Here is a 16,360-nt window from a genome sequence, read left to right as displayed (position 1 = left end):
TTTTCCATTTCCTCAAGCTTGTTCTTCTCATTCTAAGCCTTCAGAGGTCCTGGCTTTAATTGTGTGCAGACTTCAGTTTTTTTCTTAGACAGAAGCCACCTCTTAGGATGGAGGGCTGGCCTGGACTTCTGTGCTCAGTATCAAATACATCGATCAGTTGGTGAGCCATTATTGCTCTCAGTAGAGCTTTGGAAAGCAGTTCATCTTGGTGCCCCATTTATTTGTCCTCACGGCAGTGGCTTGTGCCCTGCACTGCAGGTTCTGCTTGTTCAGTGTCTGCATGTTTGAATGGTGCCAACCTTCCAGCCCTGCTGCACAGAAAAAACCTGCTCATGCCAGTGGAGGAATCAATGCCACTGCTGCTCCTTACAGTGTGAAGTGAATGTTGCATCTTTTAGAGAAAACAAAATCCCTTACCAAAGGTGCTTTGGTAAGATAAGCTCTATCTTTGCTCACAACATACTGAGCATCACTTCAATTCCTGAAGGAGTTGTCTGTGTAAGCTCCTAGATTTTGAACTCCAGAGAGCACAGTGGGTACTTGAAGTGCCTGTCTTAAGTGTTTTTGTTTGGTTTATTAACCAATAAGGTTTGTCTGACACATGAAATGTGTCATGAAAGGCCTCTGATGGTGTGTGCTGACCTGGGGGCATGGAGGGGGAAGAGCTGTGTGCATCAGACAGTGCCTCTGCATGCAGAAAGGCTCTTGGTGTACACAGTGCTGGGGTTCTGAGGATGGGAGAAGGGACTGCCCTGGTGGAGTAGTCCTGGGTCTAGAGGACCCAGAAAGGCTGGCTGTGGTGACTCTCCTGCACATTCACCTCTGCTGCATTGAATTCTTGATGGTTTTAGTTTTGTTTTGGGTTTTGTGTTTTTTTTTCCAATTGTGAAGTGCAGTTTTGCACTCTTGATGCTTTTTTTTTAATCATTTAAAGTCTTCACTGCTGGCTAGCTGCAGATATTGCTTCTTAATGAAAAGGAGTTGAATGTGCTGCTTACCTGCAGCAGGCAGATGGTGACATCTCGTTTCCATACTTTAATGATGCTTCTTTTAAGTTCATCCATCTGTAATGCAAGTAAGATAGGAAGAAACTTGATTCTAGTCAAGGTTCTTGAGTATTGATATCAAGGTAATCTTGTCATGAGTGTTGTACTACCGTGTTATGGCAGAGATTGACAGTGTCATGACTGTAGCTGCTCACACTGTCAGGGTTTTGTTCCACTGCTGGAAACATGGAAGTTCACAGTAGTTGTCCTTCATAGTACTGCTCCTCCTGGAGTTTTCCATTCCTCAGAATTGCCTTCCTAGCTCCAAGAGAAAAGGGGTTGTGTATAGGAAAGGGAAGATGCACTAGTCCAGGCCTGAGAGAGAGGAACTCCTTCAGTCATCGCTGTCTCCTGGTATTTCTGGATACTCACTTCTTCACAGAGAAGGACGGAGGGTTGCCCTTGTCTCTACAAGAAACCTCCCTTTGCATGGCTGGCTGTGCTCTTGACAGCTGTAGTCGGAGGTTGCCAGTTGCTGTTCATCGGCACTGTAGAGAGTTGTGCTGTTGAAGTCTTCAGTTGTTGCTTGGGTTCTTAGGGAAATTAATTGCCACTGTTTGTGACTCTCAGAAGTTTCCCCTTATTACTTATCTAACTCATTAGGCAAAAGGTCTTGGAAGATACAGACTTGCCGTTCCTTTCAGGTTGAGATGTAAGGCCGTTTGTTTTGGTCTCCTGACAAATCATGAGAAGTTATCTGGCTTCATCTGGCTCTTCAGCATGTTAGATAAACATCCAGATCAATCCCAGTTGAGGATCTCTTACTCCAAATCACTTACCTGTTCTGAAAGCCCATACAGCCAGCTTAATTCTTCCTTCGTGGTCTGGTGGAGGATGGACCATATATGGACTCATGGCAGGCTGTGTTCTTTTCATGTCCTTTCAGTCAGACTTCAGTTCTTGTTTTTCACTTCACAAAACTTTCCAGTGTGTGTTCTTGATAAACAAGCTTGAATTCCTTAGATTACTTCCATCCCACGACGTGTGCTTGCATGGATATCCTGTGTTACCTTCTGTGTAGATGAGTGAGGGCTTGTGCATCCTGATGTGTTGTGCTTGCTCAGGGCACTGAAGGACAGGGGCTTAATATTGGAGGAAGGATGCCTGTGCTGTCAGTTTGTTCTCAGAGCTGTTGGGAGCCTGGGAGCTTTTTGTCTTCGCTTTCAAGGCATTGAGACAGCACTGCGCTGCTTTGTATCTGAGAGGAGGGTATCACTGGGGAGGCACTGAAGTTTCTGGTTGGATGTAACATAGCTTCTGACAGGTTTGCTGTTCCAGTCAAGCACTGAGCATCTGTTTGCTGATGGTGGTGGCTGCAGTGAGGGAAGGCTTGTTCATACTGCAGTGTGTTAGCCAGGAGCTGCCTGAGAGCTCTGGGTCACTCAGCTCTTGACCAGGCTGAAGTGGGGTCTTGCTGTCAGGTATGGTTTTTACTGCCCTTGTTGATGGATCATCTTGTTGATGTTGATGTCTCCCACCATCAGGGAGCCTTCAGGAGGTGAGGTGAGCTAGGTGTGGATGATACTGGTGCGTGCTTCTGGGGTGATTATTCTTTTGGTGTAGTCTCCTGTTCCTTCTTTCCCTGTGTGAAGAAGGGAGCAGTCTTGGCTGAATGGTTTATTGGCTCTTGTCATTTAAGCATGGCTCCTCAGCAGGAGGAAATCAGCGGATTGAGTGTATTTCCCAGGGATGGGCATCTGAGTGGAACACATTGTTAGTTTTGTGCTGAGTCAGTTTTGGGTCATCCTCATCGGAGTCCTCATTGGTCTTTGAGAATCTGAATGAGTCTCAGCTCTGCTGCAATCCCAGCGGCAAGAACTTCTTCTGCTGGCTTCTTGAGAGGAGCTGGGAATTCCTGCCCCCAATTCTGCTGTTCTGTGCAGGGAGCTGTATTCTGGTTGTTGCCATTGCTTGTGCCGAGTACTGTGCAGTTCCTGGGATACTGAGGAGTAAACCACCTCTGAGAGAATCACAGTATGTTTGGAAAGACTCCAGGTCTTTCCTCTTTTGAGACCCTGTGCAGAGCAGTTTGGGACTTAAATACAACAAATGGTGACCATCACACACACAGATAATCACACCCTAGGAAGGAAGGAGTCAAGATGTCCCTACCATAAATATATCCCATCTGTCTTTCTCTCTCCTCCACAGCCTGTGCTACACGTGCTCTCATAATGTACTGGGATGAACTAATGGCATAGCTTGAGGTATGTGGCATCGGGTATAAGGCAGGTCTTTGGTTGCAGTGTAAGGCTTTGGCATGGAGTATTTGTAGCTCTTTTTCAACAAGCTGTGATTGGATGTGACCCCGTACATTCTGAAGGATTTCATTGATAGATAACCTTTCTTTTAATCCACGTAAGATTGTATAAAATAATTCTTTGCTTTTCTTTTAAGTATGAGTTCTTTCTTTTTATAGCTTTATTTCTAGCATCAGGCTTAATCTTTTTTTTTTTTTCCTCAGCCCCTACCCTTTGTTCTGCCTTCTTAAGTGTGATTTGTCAAGTAAAGAGTACTTGTGGATTTAGGCTTTTCCTTCAGGCATTTGTTCTATTCACCAGGGTCTTGCCTTTAGTTCCAGGTGACTGTAAGCATTGACAAATGAGTGTTTTCTCCTGGTGCTATTATGGCAGGGGGGAAGTAGCAGCACTTGGGATGTGATTGTCAGCTGAAATAGTGGAATATGTGCCATGCTGAAATATGTACTTAAGTTACCAATTACCAATGCAATTAAAGAATTAAGGTCTTCCTGGTCAGAAACAAATGAGTCTGACCTTTCCCTGATTCCTGTACTTTGTATGTACAAAGCACTTTGTATTTGAAAGTCCTAGGACTCTGATGATGGATTTTAACTTTAAGAATCTAAAACTAAGTGTGGATTTAGTGTCTCTGCTAAAATCCTACTATTAAACTGAACAAGTGATCTATGAGACGTGTTGATGGGCATCTCTGAGGGAAGTGATTGTGTTGTTCCAAATGTTGCTCTTACTAAGAGAGAGCAGAAGCTATCAGTTCTGTGTACATGTAAAATTTCTAGGAATAGGGGAGGCTTTTTTGTTTTACTGATCTCTAGCTGCTTTGTTTTGTTTCTTTTTTACCCCAGGCTGGAACTCTTCAGTTGTTTCCTCTTTCTGCAACAGTCCTTGTCTTTGTTCAGTGTTGGGATTCATTCTGTACTGAGCTCCGAGTCATCTGCAGCATCTTAATTGCTTATACGAGTGATGTGTCAAATAGCACTAAGGCTGTAGAAACTGATGCTTTTTAGATGAGGTGGCGTGGATCCTCCATCACACCACATCAAGCGATCTTCAGCTGTTTTGCTGTTGATTGTGCAGAAGGCCATCTGTGTGTAATGCTTCGTAGTGCAGTTTGAGTAAACCTCCTCTTAACTGAAGTATTCTAATCTACCTCTTCTCCAGGTATCCAGCCCACATTGAAGAAATTGATTATGAGGAAGGGAAAGTACTTATCCATTTCAAACGGTGGAACCACAGATATGATGAATGGTTTTGTTGGGACAGTCCTTATTTACGGCCTTTAGAGAAAATACAGTTAAGGAAGGAAGGATTACATGAGGAAGAAGGGTGTGCAGTAAGTAGAAAATAAAGGATGTTTGAGCACACGGAACTGTTGAATGTGCAGTTGGCCTTTATAATGGTTAAAATGCTTCGCTGTTGCTTCATTGCCTGCTGTACAAGTTTTATGAGTTATTTTTAAATACTGGAAAGCTACACATCTCATGTTCTAAGGAAGTGGTGTATTTCTGTATTTCTCAGATGAAAATGCTTTTCAATATTGCCTTGTAGGGTTTTCATATAAATGATCAGGTGTTGGCATGCTGGTCTGACTGTCGCTTCTATCCAGCCAAAGTTACTTCTGTTAACAAGGATGGTAAGGAGTCATTACTTTTTCTTGGTCACGTTTGTTTGTAATGTATTTGTAATGTGTTGGAGCCTTCTTGCATAGCTGGAGGGAGTACAGCAGACTGAGACCAAGTGGGAACATTGTTGTGAATTGCGTATCTTAATCTTCCATCAGCTCTTCTAACTTAGCCTTTCACCCTTTCCATGAGGTAAGAATCTTCTGGGATATCCAGTCAGTAATTACTAAGAGGATGTGCTCAAGGGAAGTTGTTTCTTAAATTTACTCTCAAGGAATGTGTGTAGTTGCAATAAGCCTAATGTGAAAGTTGCAGAAACTCTTTGCAAATAGAGAATCTGGAGAGCACAACTGTGCTTCTTCTTAAGCATCCACAAGTAGGGATTTGTTCTTGTGCTGTGCTTTCTTTGCATTGAGTACATGTTGTAAGATCAAGGAGAAAGTCTGACCTTTAATAACCCTGTGGACTCAATGTTTTGGAGTTTTCTGACAGAGTATCTAAGGACAAGCTCTTAAGCTTGGGCATGTCAATGTTTTTTGTGCGTACTGTAATTTTTTTTTTATTTTTTTTTTTTTTTGTAACTTCATTATTTTTCCTATTTTTCCTTTATCTGTCCTGTGAAATGACTTATAACTTTCTAAGAAAAGTGGCAAAGCAGCTCTTAGCTAGAGCTAAGCATGCAGCTTCATCATTGGAGCTCTGGTACTCTGTTCAAGCCCTTTCAATCTTTAAACTTACACTTTGTTTTCAAACTTCAGGTACATACACTGTGAAATTTTATGATGGTGTAGTTCAGACTGTCAAAAACATTCATGTCAAAGCTTTTTCCAAAGATCAGGTAAGTAGTGTGTTCATTCTGAAATTGATGGTTAGGCTTGCTGAATTATAAAAAACGAAACAGTAAAATTAGTAGAACTTCTCTAATGCTAAACTGCTGTACATTTGAGATGAAGTCCATCAAAATGATAAGGTGGTGCAAAGCTTCATGGCCTGTTCTGTGAAGTTTTCAGGCTCATGTTTTTATGAATATGCTGCTTGAACTGAAGAAGTCATAGACTTAGATTATTATTTTTTTAATAAAAGTATCATTGGAAGGTTCAGAATTTGCGTACCAAAGCTAATGGTGGGGTATTATATAACGGACGGGGGGGGGCGGCGATGATATATACATAAATAAACATATATATAATGGGAGGGAAAAACTGTTTGGCTGTGTCAGTGGTGAAGTTGGTTTTGTGGTATGTATATACTTAAGCATTGAGAGCTATGAAGTGAAGTTTTTTTTCTTTCCCAGAGTAACTACTGATTGCCTCAGGATCTTTAGGGAAGTTGCCCAGTGGTCACTGGCTTCATTGCTTTTAGAATGTGAACTTTATTAACACCCACATTCTGTTCTTCTATTTGTCTCTTTACCACCCTTTGCCTTCTCTGTTCTACATGTTCAGAATTCAGCTTATGTTGGAAAGCATTAATGAGATGTCAGCTGACTGCGCACAGTGAGATGAGAGAATAGCTGTTTTCTATTCAGTTTTCATGTGGATGCTGTAGGAAAGGGTGACAAATTCTTTTCTTGTGTGACTTGGTTAAAACTTTTAAGTCCCTGCTTCAGAATAATTGTCATTGAAGGAATGGTTTTGTTTGCGATGTTGCCACATGCGGTGTTGCTGTAGCCTGTGTTTTCAGTCCTGTTTTGCTTTTAGGGTTGTTGGCTTGGTTGTTAGTTTTTCAGTTTGAAAAAAGACGTTGGATCCCTCAGGAACTTGAGTCTTAGAATTCAGGTTCAAGTGATGAATAGATAGCTATCTAATGTTGTTATCTAATATAATCTAATGTATATATCTAATGATAGATAGATAGCAATCTAATGTCTCACTGCTGGGAAGAGCTGTGCTGTTCCTTGGACGCCTGTAGGTTTGTCTGCCAGGCTGGGAGGGAGAACTTTCAGACTTGCTGCAGGGTGCTCTTAGTGACTGACTTTCAAAGGTTAGTGACTGTGCTTGGTTCAGGTTGATTCATTCTCACAAGGCATCTACCAGAAGAATTTTCATTGCCATGTGGAGTATTTCTGCCTTATTTAATCTTAAACACATACAACAAACAACACTAAAAAATGCTTTTTTCTTCATTAAAATATTCAAAATGTTCTCTTTTGTCTCCTACGGAGAGCTCACCAGGTTTCCATATGGCTTCAGATGGATAAAATACATTCCTTCCAAAACCTATTCAACCATTGACTAGGAGGCTTTCTATTAGCCTGGGAGATGAGTTGTTCTACAGCATAAAATCACTTCTCATTGTGTAAAAAAGACTCGGGCCTTGGGGAGCTCAGGAAGTTGCTTGTGGATGTAAGTTCATGAGGTGGATTCGATGCAGCAGCAAGCTGACAGTGGAAGAGAAGAGCTCTCAGTCTAGAGTAGGATAGCCATGAAGACAGAGGTTAGAAAAACAAACACCTTTAATAATAGTATCCCTTGGTAGAGGGGATACCTCTATAGATCCCTCTACAGAGGGTACTAACAGGCACTGCTGAACTGTCATAGTAAAATGCTTATGCACATGCTTAATGCAAATGCACAGAGTGATAGTATTTATTCCAGCTTTTAAAATGTTGGTAAAATTGAGAGACAATCCGAGATCAGTTTGATTGAGGTGGTTTGTGCCTGTTGTGGCATGGCATTGTGTCTGACAGCTCTGTGAGCAGCACAAGTAACAAAACCCAGTGTTCGAGGGTTGCTGTGTTGAATGTGAGACGTTATGGGTTTGGGCATATTTTTGTTTTGCTTTTTTTAACTGGTGTATGAGGCTTCTCCCACAGCTGTGCTATTCAAGGAATGTACTTTTTTTTTTTTTCCCCATGATAAACATTAAAAGTTGTGCTGAGACACCAGTGCCTTTTCTTTGTGAGAGGATGAAAGGCTTGTTGTGCCTGGCAGGGCTGTGGCTGGAAGGAGTCTGATTGCTCGTTGATGCTGCAAGTTACCAGGCAACACGGAGGGAAGGCAGTTAAACTGAAGGCAGTGTTGACATGCAATCAGATATAAATTATTAATCTAGATTCAGAAGGCTTCTGTGGCTCAGAGCAGAGGAGCTCTGGGATAGCCTGTAGCAGGAGCGTTGGAAGGAGGGGAAAACAAAGCTGGCATCTCTCCACCATGAGCTGTTGGAATGAATTGTGACCACAGGATGGAAAGGGCGTTCAGTAGTGCTGAACTGTAGATACAGGGGTGTTCTTCCTGGCTTTCTGTTACTGTATAACCATGATGTAAAAATGAGACTGTTTGAATGTTGTATCAGTAGCTTACTGCCCAGGGGCCACTGAAGATTGTGGTGTTTGAAGTGCTTACAGTAACTGGCCTTGTTTTTTGAACACAAGCAGAGTTTTGGTGACTGCAGTTCTGTGGATGACTGCCTAGCACTTGTGATGGGCAGTGACAGAAACAACCAAAATGCTTGTTTGCTTTGAGATCCTTCTGTGGAAGGAAGAGGGGAGTTCTGCAGCCAGGAGGTTGAGGTGTGTGCCCTCTCCTGTGTTCTTGGCTCCCACTCCTCCTGCAGTGCCCTGGGTAAGCTCTAAGCTGACATAGAGCTATGGGGTTGTTTCTGGGCCCAGCCTGCACGTGGGAATCAAGGCACAGCAAGTCTTTTATGCCGTTGGGTTGTCAAAGGAACGAATCTGTTCTGCTGTCCTGTTAAAGCAGCATCACTGTTCTGCATGGGCCTTTGAACAGATAAGGTGCCTTGAAGTTTTAATCTGAGGGGTTACCGTAGAGTGTGTGCTTCTGTCCTTTGGGAAGTTGCAAAAATATGCAGGTTTGCTAAATGCAAAGGTGTGGAATGACTTCAAGGTTGCAGCAAGTTAATTTTCATGTCACTCTCTTTATTCTAGAATATTGTGGGTAATGCTAAGCCTAAAGAAAGAGGTAATGAAATTCCGTCATCTCCTGAAAGGCGGGAGAAATTTAAAGAACAGAGGAAAGCAACAGGTAATGCAAAGAAAGACAAGGATGAAAAGACATTAAAGACTGAAAAAAGGGTTAAGCAACCTGATAAAGAGGGGAAACTGATAGTCGTTTCAGAAAAAGGCAAGGTCTCAGAGAAGAATATATCTAAGAATGGAAAAGAAGATAAAGAGAATATATCAGAGAATGATATGGAATATTCAATAGATACACAAATTGAGAAGAAGCCTGAGAATGACAATGTGAAGAGTCCGCAGGAAAACGTAAAAGAAACGAAACGAAAACGTGGCAGACCACCAATAACACCTCCAACAGGTTTGTAGTTGAATTTGAATGCATGTACCACGGTCAGAAACCTTTCAGTTAAAGAAATAGAAGTGATGTTGTTTTTCTGCCAACAGTCTAATTATTTAGAAATTTCTGAATTTTTTCAGAACTTCAAGCTTGGTTTAAACTGAATGCATACCTGTAACTCACACGTGGACTGTTAATGCTTTGGTGTGAGGTTGGATTTGGGCCAGTAATGTATGTCTGCAGGAAGATTAAGTGCTGTTATGTACAAGTGAAGCTGTTCACAAAAGCCTAGCATTTGAAGTCGCAAGACTTGTGAATTGACATTCTGAAGTTTTCCAGCTTTATATCTAACCACCTTTTGCTCTTTGTCTGAATATGCAGAGCCTGGTTCTCAGACGCTGCAGCCCATAGCCTTGGAGTTGAGACGCCGGAAAATACCAAAAGGAGGTGAAGTGCCGTCAAAGCGTCCCAGGATCGACAGAAACCTGTGTGAGTGTCCTTTGGTATTTAGCTCTCACAGGATTTGTGCATATATCAGTTCGTAAAGCTAAAGTAAAGAGAGAAAAGGTCTGTAGTAGTAGTAAAGTTCAACTGTGATATATGAAATAGAAAAACATGCTAAACTTTGTCCTACATCGACTATTCATAGGTAGCATCATCATTCTGAAATTACCTCCTCGTCCTTGAAATCCCTATTTGGGTAGTGAAGACACAAGCTCTGAAGAAGGAGCAGTGATTATATTGCCTCTGATACCCTAAGGGGTTACAAAACCTCAAAACAAAAATTGTTAAATAAAGAAAAATCATTATTTTAAATTTGTTATCAAAAGTAATTAGTGAGGCTTGTAATATTTTTCTTCTCCTTATTTGACTGTTTGTATCGCTGTAACTTTTAGAGAGAAGTCTATCCACCATGGATGTTTAGCTTTTGCTGTTAAACTGAGCCCTATAAAACTACTTCAAAATGTCACTGGGAGGGAAAGCTTTGAAGTTGGCTCCTCAGTTACTCAGCAATCCTGTGCCTTCACAGTAGCAGCAGATTTCTCTGTTCTAGCTCAGGAAAAATTGAAGAACTCCTCAGATAACCATGAAAAAGACCAGACCAGGAGGCGATCTTCAAGACTCTCGTCTGGTGTTAGCCATGAGATTTTAAATACGGATCATGTCACAACTTCAGCAGAAGTTCAGACTTTGAAAGGCACGGAGTCTAACCCAAAGGAGTCTGAGAAGGGTAAGCAGCTTCCTGATGTACTCTGAATTTATGGTGCTGTGCAAGTCTTGGTTGTTGCGAGTGCTACTCTCACTTTTGTAACTTGCAGTTAAAACCTGATTTCAGTGGCCATGCAGAGTAAACTCAAGGAGAGCTTGTTTCGATCTCTGCAACCTTAAATGGTTTTGCTTTTGAATCCCTCTCTGTCAGTAACCCTGTTACTTACTTTATGTCTATGGTGCTTTTTCAGTAGGAGGATGAGTGGCTGATCTCAGCTGCTTTGAGAGAGAGCTCCACAGGTTGTCAAAAGACTTGGAGGGAAAAGTTGAAGAGATGTGGGTTACCTTTGGGAAAATGAAGTCATTTTTAACTTCCTTTTGATTCAAGAAATTATTTGTGTACTGAATCTGAAGTTTAACCTTCCTGTTGAACACTAAAAGCACTGAAGAAGATGGTTTTTTGTTTTGTTTTTTTTCTTGAACTGCTGGGAGATGACAGTTCTGTGTGCTTCCCTGCCTTTCCCTTTTGGGAGCTCTGGTAATGGTGTGAGTAGACCTATCCCACTTGTCTATAATGAGCTTGTAGCCTGTATGGTTTTTGATTTGATTTTTTTAACCCTCTGAAATTTAGAGGGTAAATAGAGGGAGCTGTACTGTACAGTGTTAGTTCTGTGTTAATACAACAGCAAGCAGTCTGAATATGGATGGATGTTTGTCTTTAACATGATGACCACACGCATTGCTATTCTGGAACATTCTTCTGTGTGCATTTTACTCAATCAGAACTTTTCCTCCCTTCTAGTCCAGTTAGAAGTTCCTGTTGAATCTGACCAAAGCTTTGGTGAACAAGCATCTCCTGGAAACACATCCCATAGCACGGTACTCAGTACGGATGCCAGTTTACAAGAAGAAAACATTGAAGACACTGAGTCTTCCTCTGTTACTGTCAGAACTGAAGAACCTGCTGCTGCTACAGGTTCAATTTTTCATTTTGCATCTTAATATTAACACTTTTCTTGAGCCGACTGCTGCCAGGTGCTTCATGCTTTTCAGTGTGACTCATGAATTATGCTTTCTTGTAATGCAAACCACAGGTGAAAATGAAAATTTTTACTCCTTATGCATTCAGTTTAGATCTTGAGAAAGCTTTACAGGTTGACAGGAATCTTCCAAAAAGCAGAAATCATACTTTCAAAATGTCTGGGTTTCATATTTTAACACGTGGATTTGGTGATGTTAATAAAAATAGTTGCTTTCAGGGTATTTTTGTCATTCAGGGTTAGGTCAGAGTAACATGTTAAAAGATCAGTTTCTGTTGCTGTGCTGCAGGTGTGTCAGAGCAGTGATGACTGGGAATATCAGCCGTGCGTTTCTCTGCCCTGATGTTTTGTCATCTGTCATACTTAAGCCCTAGAATATTTGGATTTTTTTTGTGCAGACATGAAATAAGCAGTGAAGTGTAATTTCTGTTGTTTCCTCTCAGATGGAGGAGTGTACTTATCTGTCTTCTTCACATTAAAAGTTCCTGTGGAGACAGTAGGCTAAGCCTGAATGTGATTTATTTTTTGTAGCTTCAGTACTTTTGTCTGCAGCTAAGTAGGGAAACTTGAACTACAAATTCCCTTGTGTGTGCCCTATCAGGAAGGCTTTCAATTAGATGGAGCAGACCATTTGTAGGGATTTAGGGTTGCTTAGCAATGCTAGAGTAACCTCTGCATGTTGGCTTTCCTCCTGATTCTGTTCTTCTAGCTTTTCTCCTGCTTGCACATGTCCTCATTCACCCGCCTTGGTGTAACTGTGCAGATGAAATGCCCTCTCCCTGTGCCCCTGCTAACAATTGCAAGATGGTCTGTAGTGAGGAGAAGTAACTTCTCCATTCTCAGGTTTGATGTGTCAGCAGCCCTTTGCTATTTAAGAGTTAAAGCTCTTTTGATCTTTGCTTTTCCTCTTAACCAGTGTGATGATGCATAGGTCTGCATTGTAACTGTGTGTATCAGTTGGTACCTGTTGGCACTGCTCTGCTTGGTGCCACCATGTGTAAGCACAGAGTGCTGTGGTCAGATGCGGTTTTAAAAAATGCCTCTTGCCAAGGGCTTCTGTTTTCTGATTGATACTCATGTCGCTTTCTGTAGAGTTTTGCAGTGTCTTAACTTCAATAATTAGAAGATCCAAGAAGTATTAAAACTGGGCTGTTGTCATAGCTGTGTGCACATCTGCAGAGATGATTTCTTTCTTCTGCAAAGTTCTCTTGGATCTGAGTTCAGGGCTGGTTTAGTGAGAGCTGCGTGTGTTGGGTGGCAGCAAGCCATGTCTGGTAACTGAAAAAATAAATGGATGAAGTGGTCTTCATTGTGTTTAAAAAAACAAAACAAAACAAAAAAAAAAAAAAAAAAAAAAAAAAAAAACAGTGTGTATTTGTTGCTAAGTGGGGAGTCTCTTCCCCTTTGTGAATGGCCTTAAAGGATTTCCTTGACAGATTTAGGGATTTAAGTTAAACAGTAGCAGGTTTTTCTTCTATGATTTGCATATTTATGGTCAGCTTGAATTCATGGATGCAATTTACAATCACCTTGATTGTGTTTTGTTGAGTAGGAAGTGGAGAAATTATTTGATTTGTACATTTGAAACTCTATAGTGATACTTCAGTCTTACGGTTTGATCTTTAGAGAACCTGACCTTTGGCTGCAGGTAAATGGGGTAGGACTCCAGGGTAATGCTGGTGTGCAACTGGACTGCTGAGAGTTCAAGAGTCTGTGATTTCATTGGACATTTTTTGCCATTACTACAACTTTCCTTTTTTTTTTTTATTCTCTGTATTCCTGAGCACCTGCAGTTTGGGTTTAAACTGGTGAGAATTCCAGGGGAATGTGTGACTCATGCCAGTGCAATTCAGGTGATGTGAGCAAATAATGAGCTGACTTCATTGGGTGCAAGAAGCAAGGCTGTGATAACATAACTTCTGGTTCACATGAGTACCCAAGGCCTCCAGTATTGCACACTTTGATACTGCACTTGAGTGAGCTGGATTCTAGTCTGTTCAAGAGTACATGCTCATGCTGAATGTTGGCCCAAGGCTCAGGACTGGTGGGGGTGCCTGAAAATCCACCTTTCTGAACAGTTTTGTTCTGGTTAATTTAAGTCTTCTCACTTAATGTTAGAAGCACCAGACATGCTAATGGGAGGACATTAAAAAATAGGGGAATTGAGTGTTTTTACTGAGAAACTTGCTAAGGGTGTAAAGGCTGTTACCATATGCTGCTGTAAAAACAAAAACAAAAAAACAAAAACCTTAGGTTTCTATTTTTAAACTAATTCTTAAAATGTTATTAAAGTGGTTTGTAGATACAATAATTTTGAAATGATGAAATCCCTGGATCCTGCTGTGGGTAGATCTGTTGTTACAGAGCAGAGCTGTGCTCCATCGGGTTCATTGGGCTCACTGTTGGCGTTGTGTGGGTACGTTGCACTGCAGGTACCTGCCTGGTGGGGGAACAGAAGTGCTTGGCTTTCTCCCTGTGTGAGCAGCAACGTGTCAGAGATGTGCCATGGCTCCAGAAACATCTCCGCACACTTCCAGCTCTGTGTGTTCTGGAGAGCTGCTGAAGAACGTGCAGCCATGAAAATAACTGGTGCTGGGGGCTGTTGGCTGGGTCAGCTTACTGCATTGGGTGATGATGGAGGAGCAAGAGAGCCGTCTCCCAGAAGGCTTATAGTTGAATATAATAAAGTTGAATGAATCTGCTCGGCAGAGAAGGACCTGGGGGTCCTGATGGACGAGAGACTGAATATGAGCCAGCAGTGCGCTCTGGCAGCTCGAAAGGCAAATGGGATCCTGGGCTCCATCAGGAGAGGGGTGGCCAGCAGGGACAGGGAGGTGATTGTCCCTCTCTACTCGGCTCTTGTGAGGCCCCATCTGGAGTACTGTGTCCAGGTGTGGAGCCCTCAGTACAAGAAAGACATTGAGATTTTGGAAAGGGTCCAGAGGAGGGCGACTAAGATGATCAGGGGGCTGGAGCACCTCCCCTATGAGGACAGGCTGAGGGAGTTGGGCTTGTTCAGCCTGGAGAAGAGAAGGCTGTGGGGCGACCTCATTGCAGCCTATCAATACCTGAAGGGAACCTACACCCAGGAGGGGAGTAAACTCTTCAAAAGGGCTGATAACAGCAGGACTAGGGGAAATGGTTTTAAGTTGAAGGAGGGAAGATTTAGGTTGGATGTTAGGGGGAAGTTCTTTACTAGGAGAGTGGTTAGGCCCTGGAACGGGCTGCCCAGGGAAGTTGTGGATGCCCCGTCCTTGGACGTGTTTAAGGCCAGGTTGGACGGGGTCCTGGGCAACCTGATCTGAATGTGTATGTTTGGTGGCCCTGCTAGGCAGGGGGGTTGGAACTACATGATCCTTGGGGTCCCTTCCAACCCGGGTGATTCTGTGATTCTGTGAATGTCAAGCTGTTATGTCCTCAGACCAGCAGCTGTGTTCAAGAGTTCCGGGGCTTGGAAAGAAAGCATGTTGTCAGAACACTGATGTGTTGGGGGAAAAACACAAAACGGAGTATCTGTTATGTGTGTGGTTCCCACAGAGCAAAGTGTGGGAATTCAGGTGAAGGATAACTTACAGTAGTGCAACTTCGTAACTCTGTACTGTTTCTTGCCTTCAGCTCTTGATTGGAGTTTGATGGGAGCTGATTCTCTTCCTTTAAGAAAATACTACAAAACAACGGAGTGACCCTCATGTGTGGAGTTAGTGTTGGTTCTGTGTGAGTGGCAGACCCTGCTACAACACTCACGGTGTATGGGATGAGCAAGGTTGTTATAGCAGTTTATAAGGGTAAAAGCACTATTTAGAGGTGTTTGCCCCTTCACCGATCGGCAGAGGGTTCAAGATGTAGCAATTCCAATCACCTGTACCAGCAGATGCAGTTTGTAGTGTTTACCTGCTTATGTTTTAAGAGGTGATGTGTTCTTGCAGGACAGCATAGCTCCGTTTGCCACAGGTGAATTTCCTTCTTTAGACTTTTCCTCAAAATCCTGATTAATTTAATTATATGCAGTAGGCAATAAAAATCCTATTCTGCTGGTTTTTTTGGCTCCCCTACTGTTTAGGGACTAGAATTGGTGGCTTAGGATTTAGTTAAATCAAGTCACGCTTCAAGTAAGGGGCTGGCAGCCTGTAGGCGAGCTCTTACAGCCAGGTAAAGCGCTGCTTCGTGTATCTGGGAACGGGCTTACAGGCACTCTGCAGCTGTTGGTGTGGCTTTGCTCTTGCAAACTGATTTGACTTCTGGGGTGAGCTGCCTTGGCTTTCCACAGAATGGTTGTCGTGTTTCCCAGAATTTAAGATGCCTTTTTATTTGCATAGACATGCATTAAGGATTTGATTTGCCTTGTGCTTTTCTGATTTTGTCACTTTTGGCTTTGGGTTTCAGTTACAGAGAAGCTGAAAATACTTGTGTCCAGTTTGAGAGAGCAGCTGTGTGTCCTGCGGCTTTCCTAGGTAGGCTCCACTGCTCCACGGCTGAGTCACAGTATTAAGCCTAAGTATGTTGTATGTATCCATCTCACATTGCAGACCTAAACTTGCTTACAGATATACACTGATCTGGAAACAGTGTTTGTTAAACCTGTCCAAGTGCAAGTAAAGCCTTTAAGGCCACCTTGCTGCTCTACCCTCTGTGTCGAGGTTGGCATAGGGTCCACCAGGCACCTGCAAGCTTCTGGGGCATTGTAGGAATCCAACAAATTTAGCGCCAGCACAGGGAGAATATGTTAAGTGGAGGATTACATGAAATACTGTCTTGCAATGCCAAAAAATGCTTTGGGCTCAAAAATGAGAACACTATGTGTGTGATGAGCTGCAATTATTGATGCTTGGCATTTAGTGTAACCGTCTTCTGTTTTCTGTACTTCCTGTAGTTGAGTGGTATCTGGATATTCTGGAGGTGCCCAAATGCTTTTTTTTCCAGTTTAAAATAGGT

At 42.4% G+C, this 16,360-nt stretch overlaps 1 protein-coding gene across 6 annotated transcripts in view; it reads left to right on the top strand.

Moving 5' to 3' along the window:
• The window catches only part of PHF20 (PHD finger protein 20), a 64,439-nt gene that overhangs the window by 12,435 nt on the left and 35,644 nt on the right, over positions 1-16,360 (top strand). For 5 of the 6 annotated variants that reach the window (XM_042886695.1, XM_042886699.1, XM_042886698.1 and 2 more), the window contains 7 exons: positions 4,466-4,637; positions 4,853-4,937; positions 5,685-5,764; positions 8,813-9,200; positions 9,561-9,668; positions 10,234-10,410; positions 11,191-11,364. In XM_042886695.1, the coding sequence (XP_042742629.1) occupies positions 4,466-4,637; positions 4,853-4,937; positions 5,685-5,764; positions 8,813-9,200; positions 9,561-9,668; positions 10,234-10,410; positions 11,191-11,364 (1,184 nt within the window). The remainder of the gene's footprint in view (positions 1-4,465; positions 4,638-4,852; positions 4,938-5,684; positions 5,765-8,812; positions 9,201-9,560; positions 9,669-10,233; positions 10,411-11,190; positions 11,365-16,360) is intronic. The other variant, XM_042886697.1, reaches the window with a different exon arrangement.

This window comes from Lagopus leucura, unplaced genomic scaffold (genome assembly GCF_019238085.1).
Source record: "Lagopus leucura isolate 7727_CA_CO unplaced genomic scaffold, USGS_WTPT01 Super-Scaffold_100060, whole genome shotgun sequence".
In the NCBI taxonomy this organism is placed as follows: domain Eukaryota; kingdom Metazoa; phylum Chordata; class Aves; order Galliformes; family Phasianidae; genus Lagopus; species Lagopus leucura.
The sequence above is the reverse complement of the archived record's forward strand: the minus strand, read 5'-3'. Positions and strand labels throughout refer to the sequence as shown.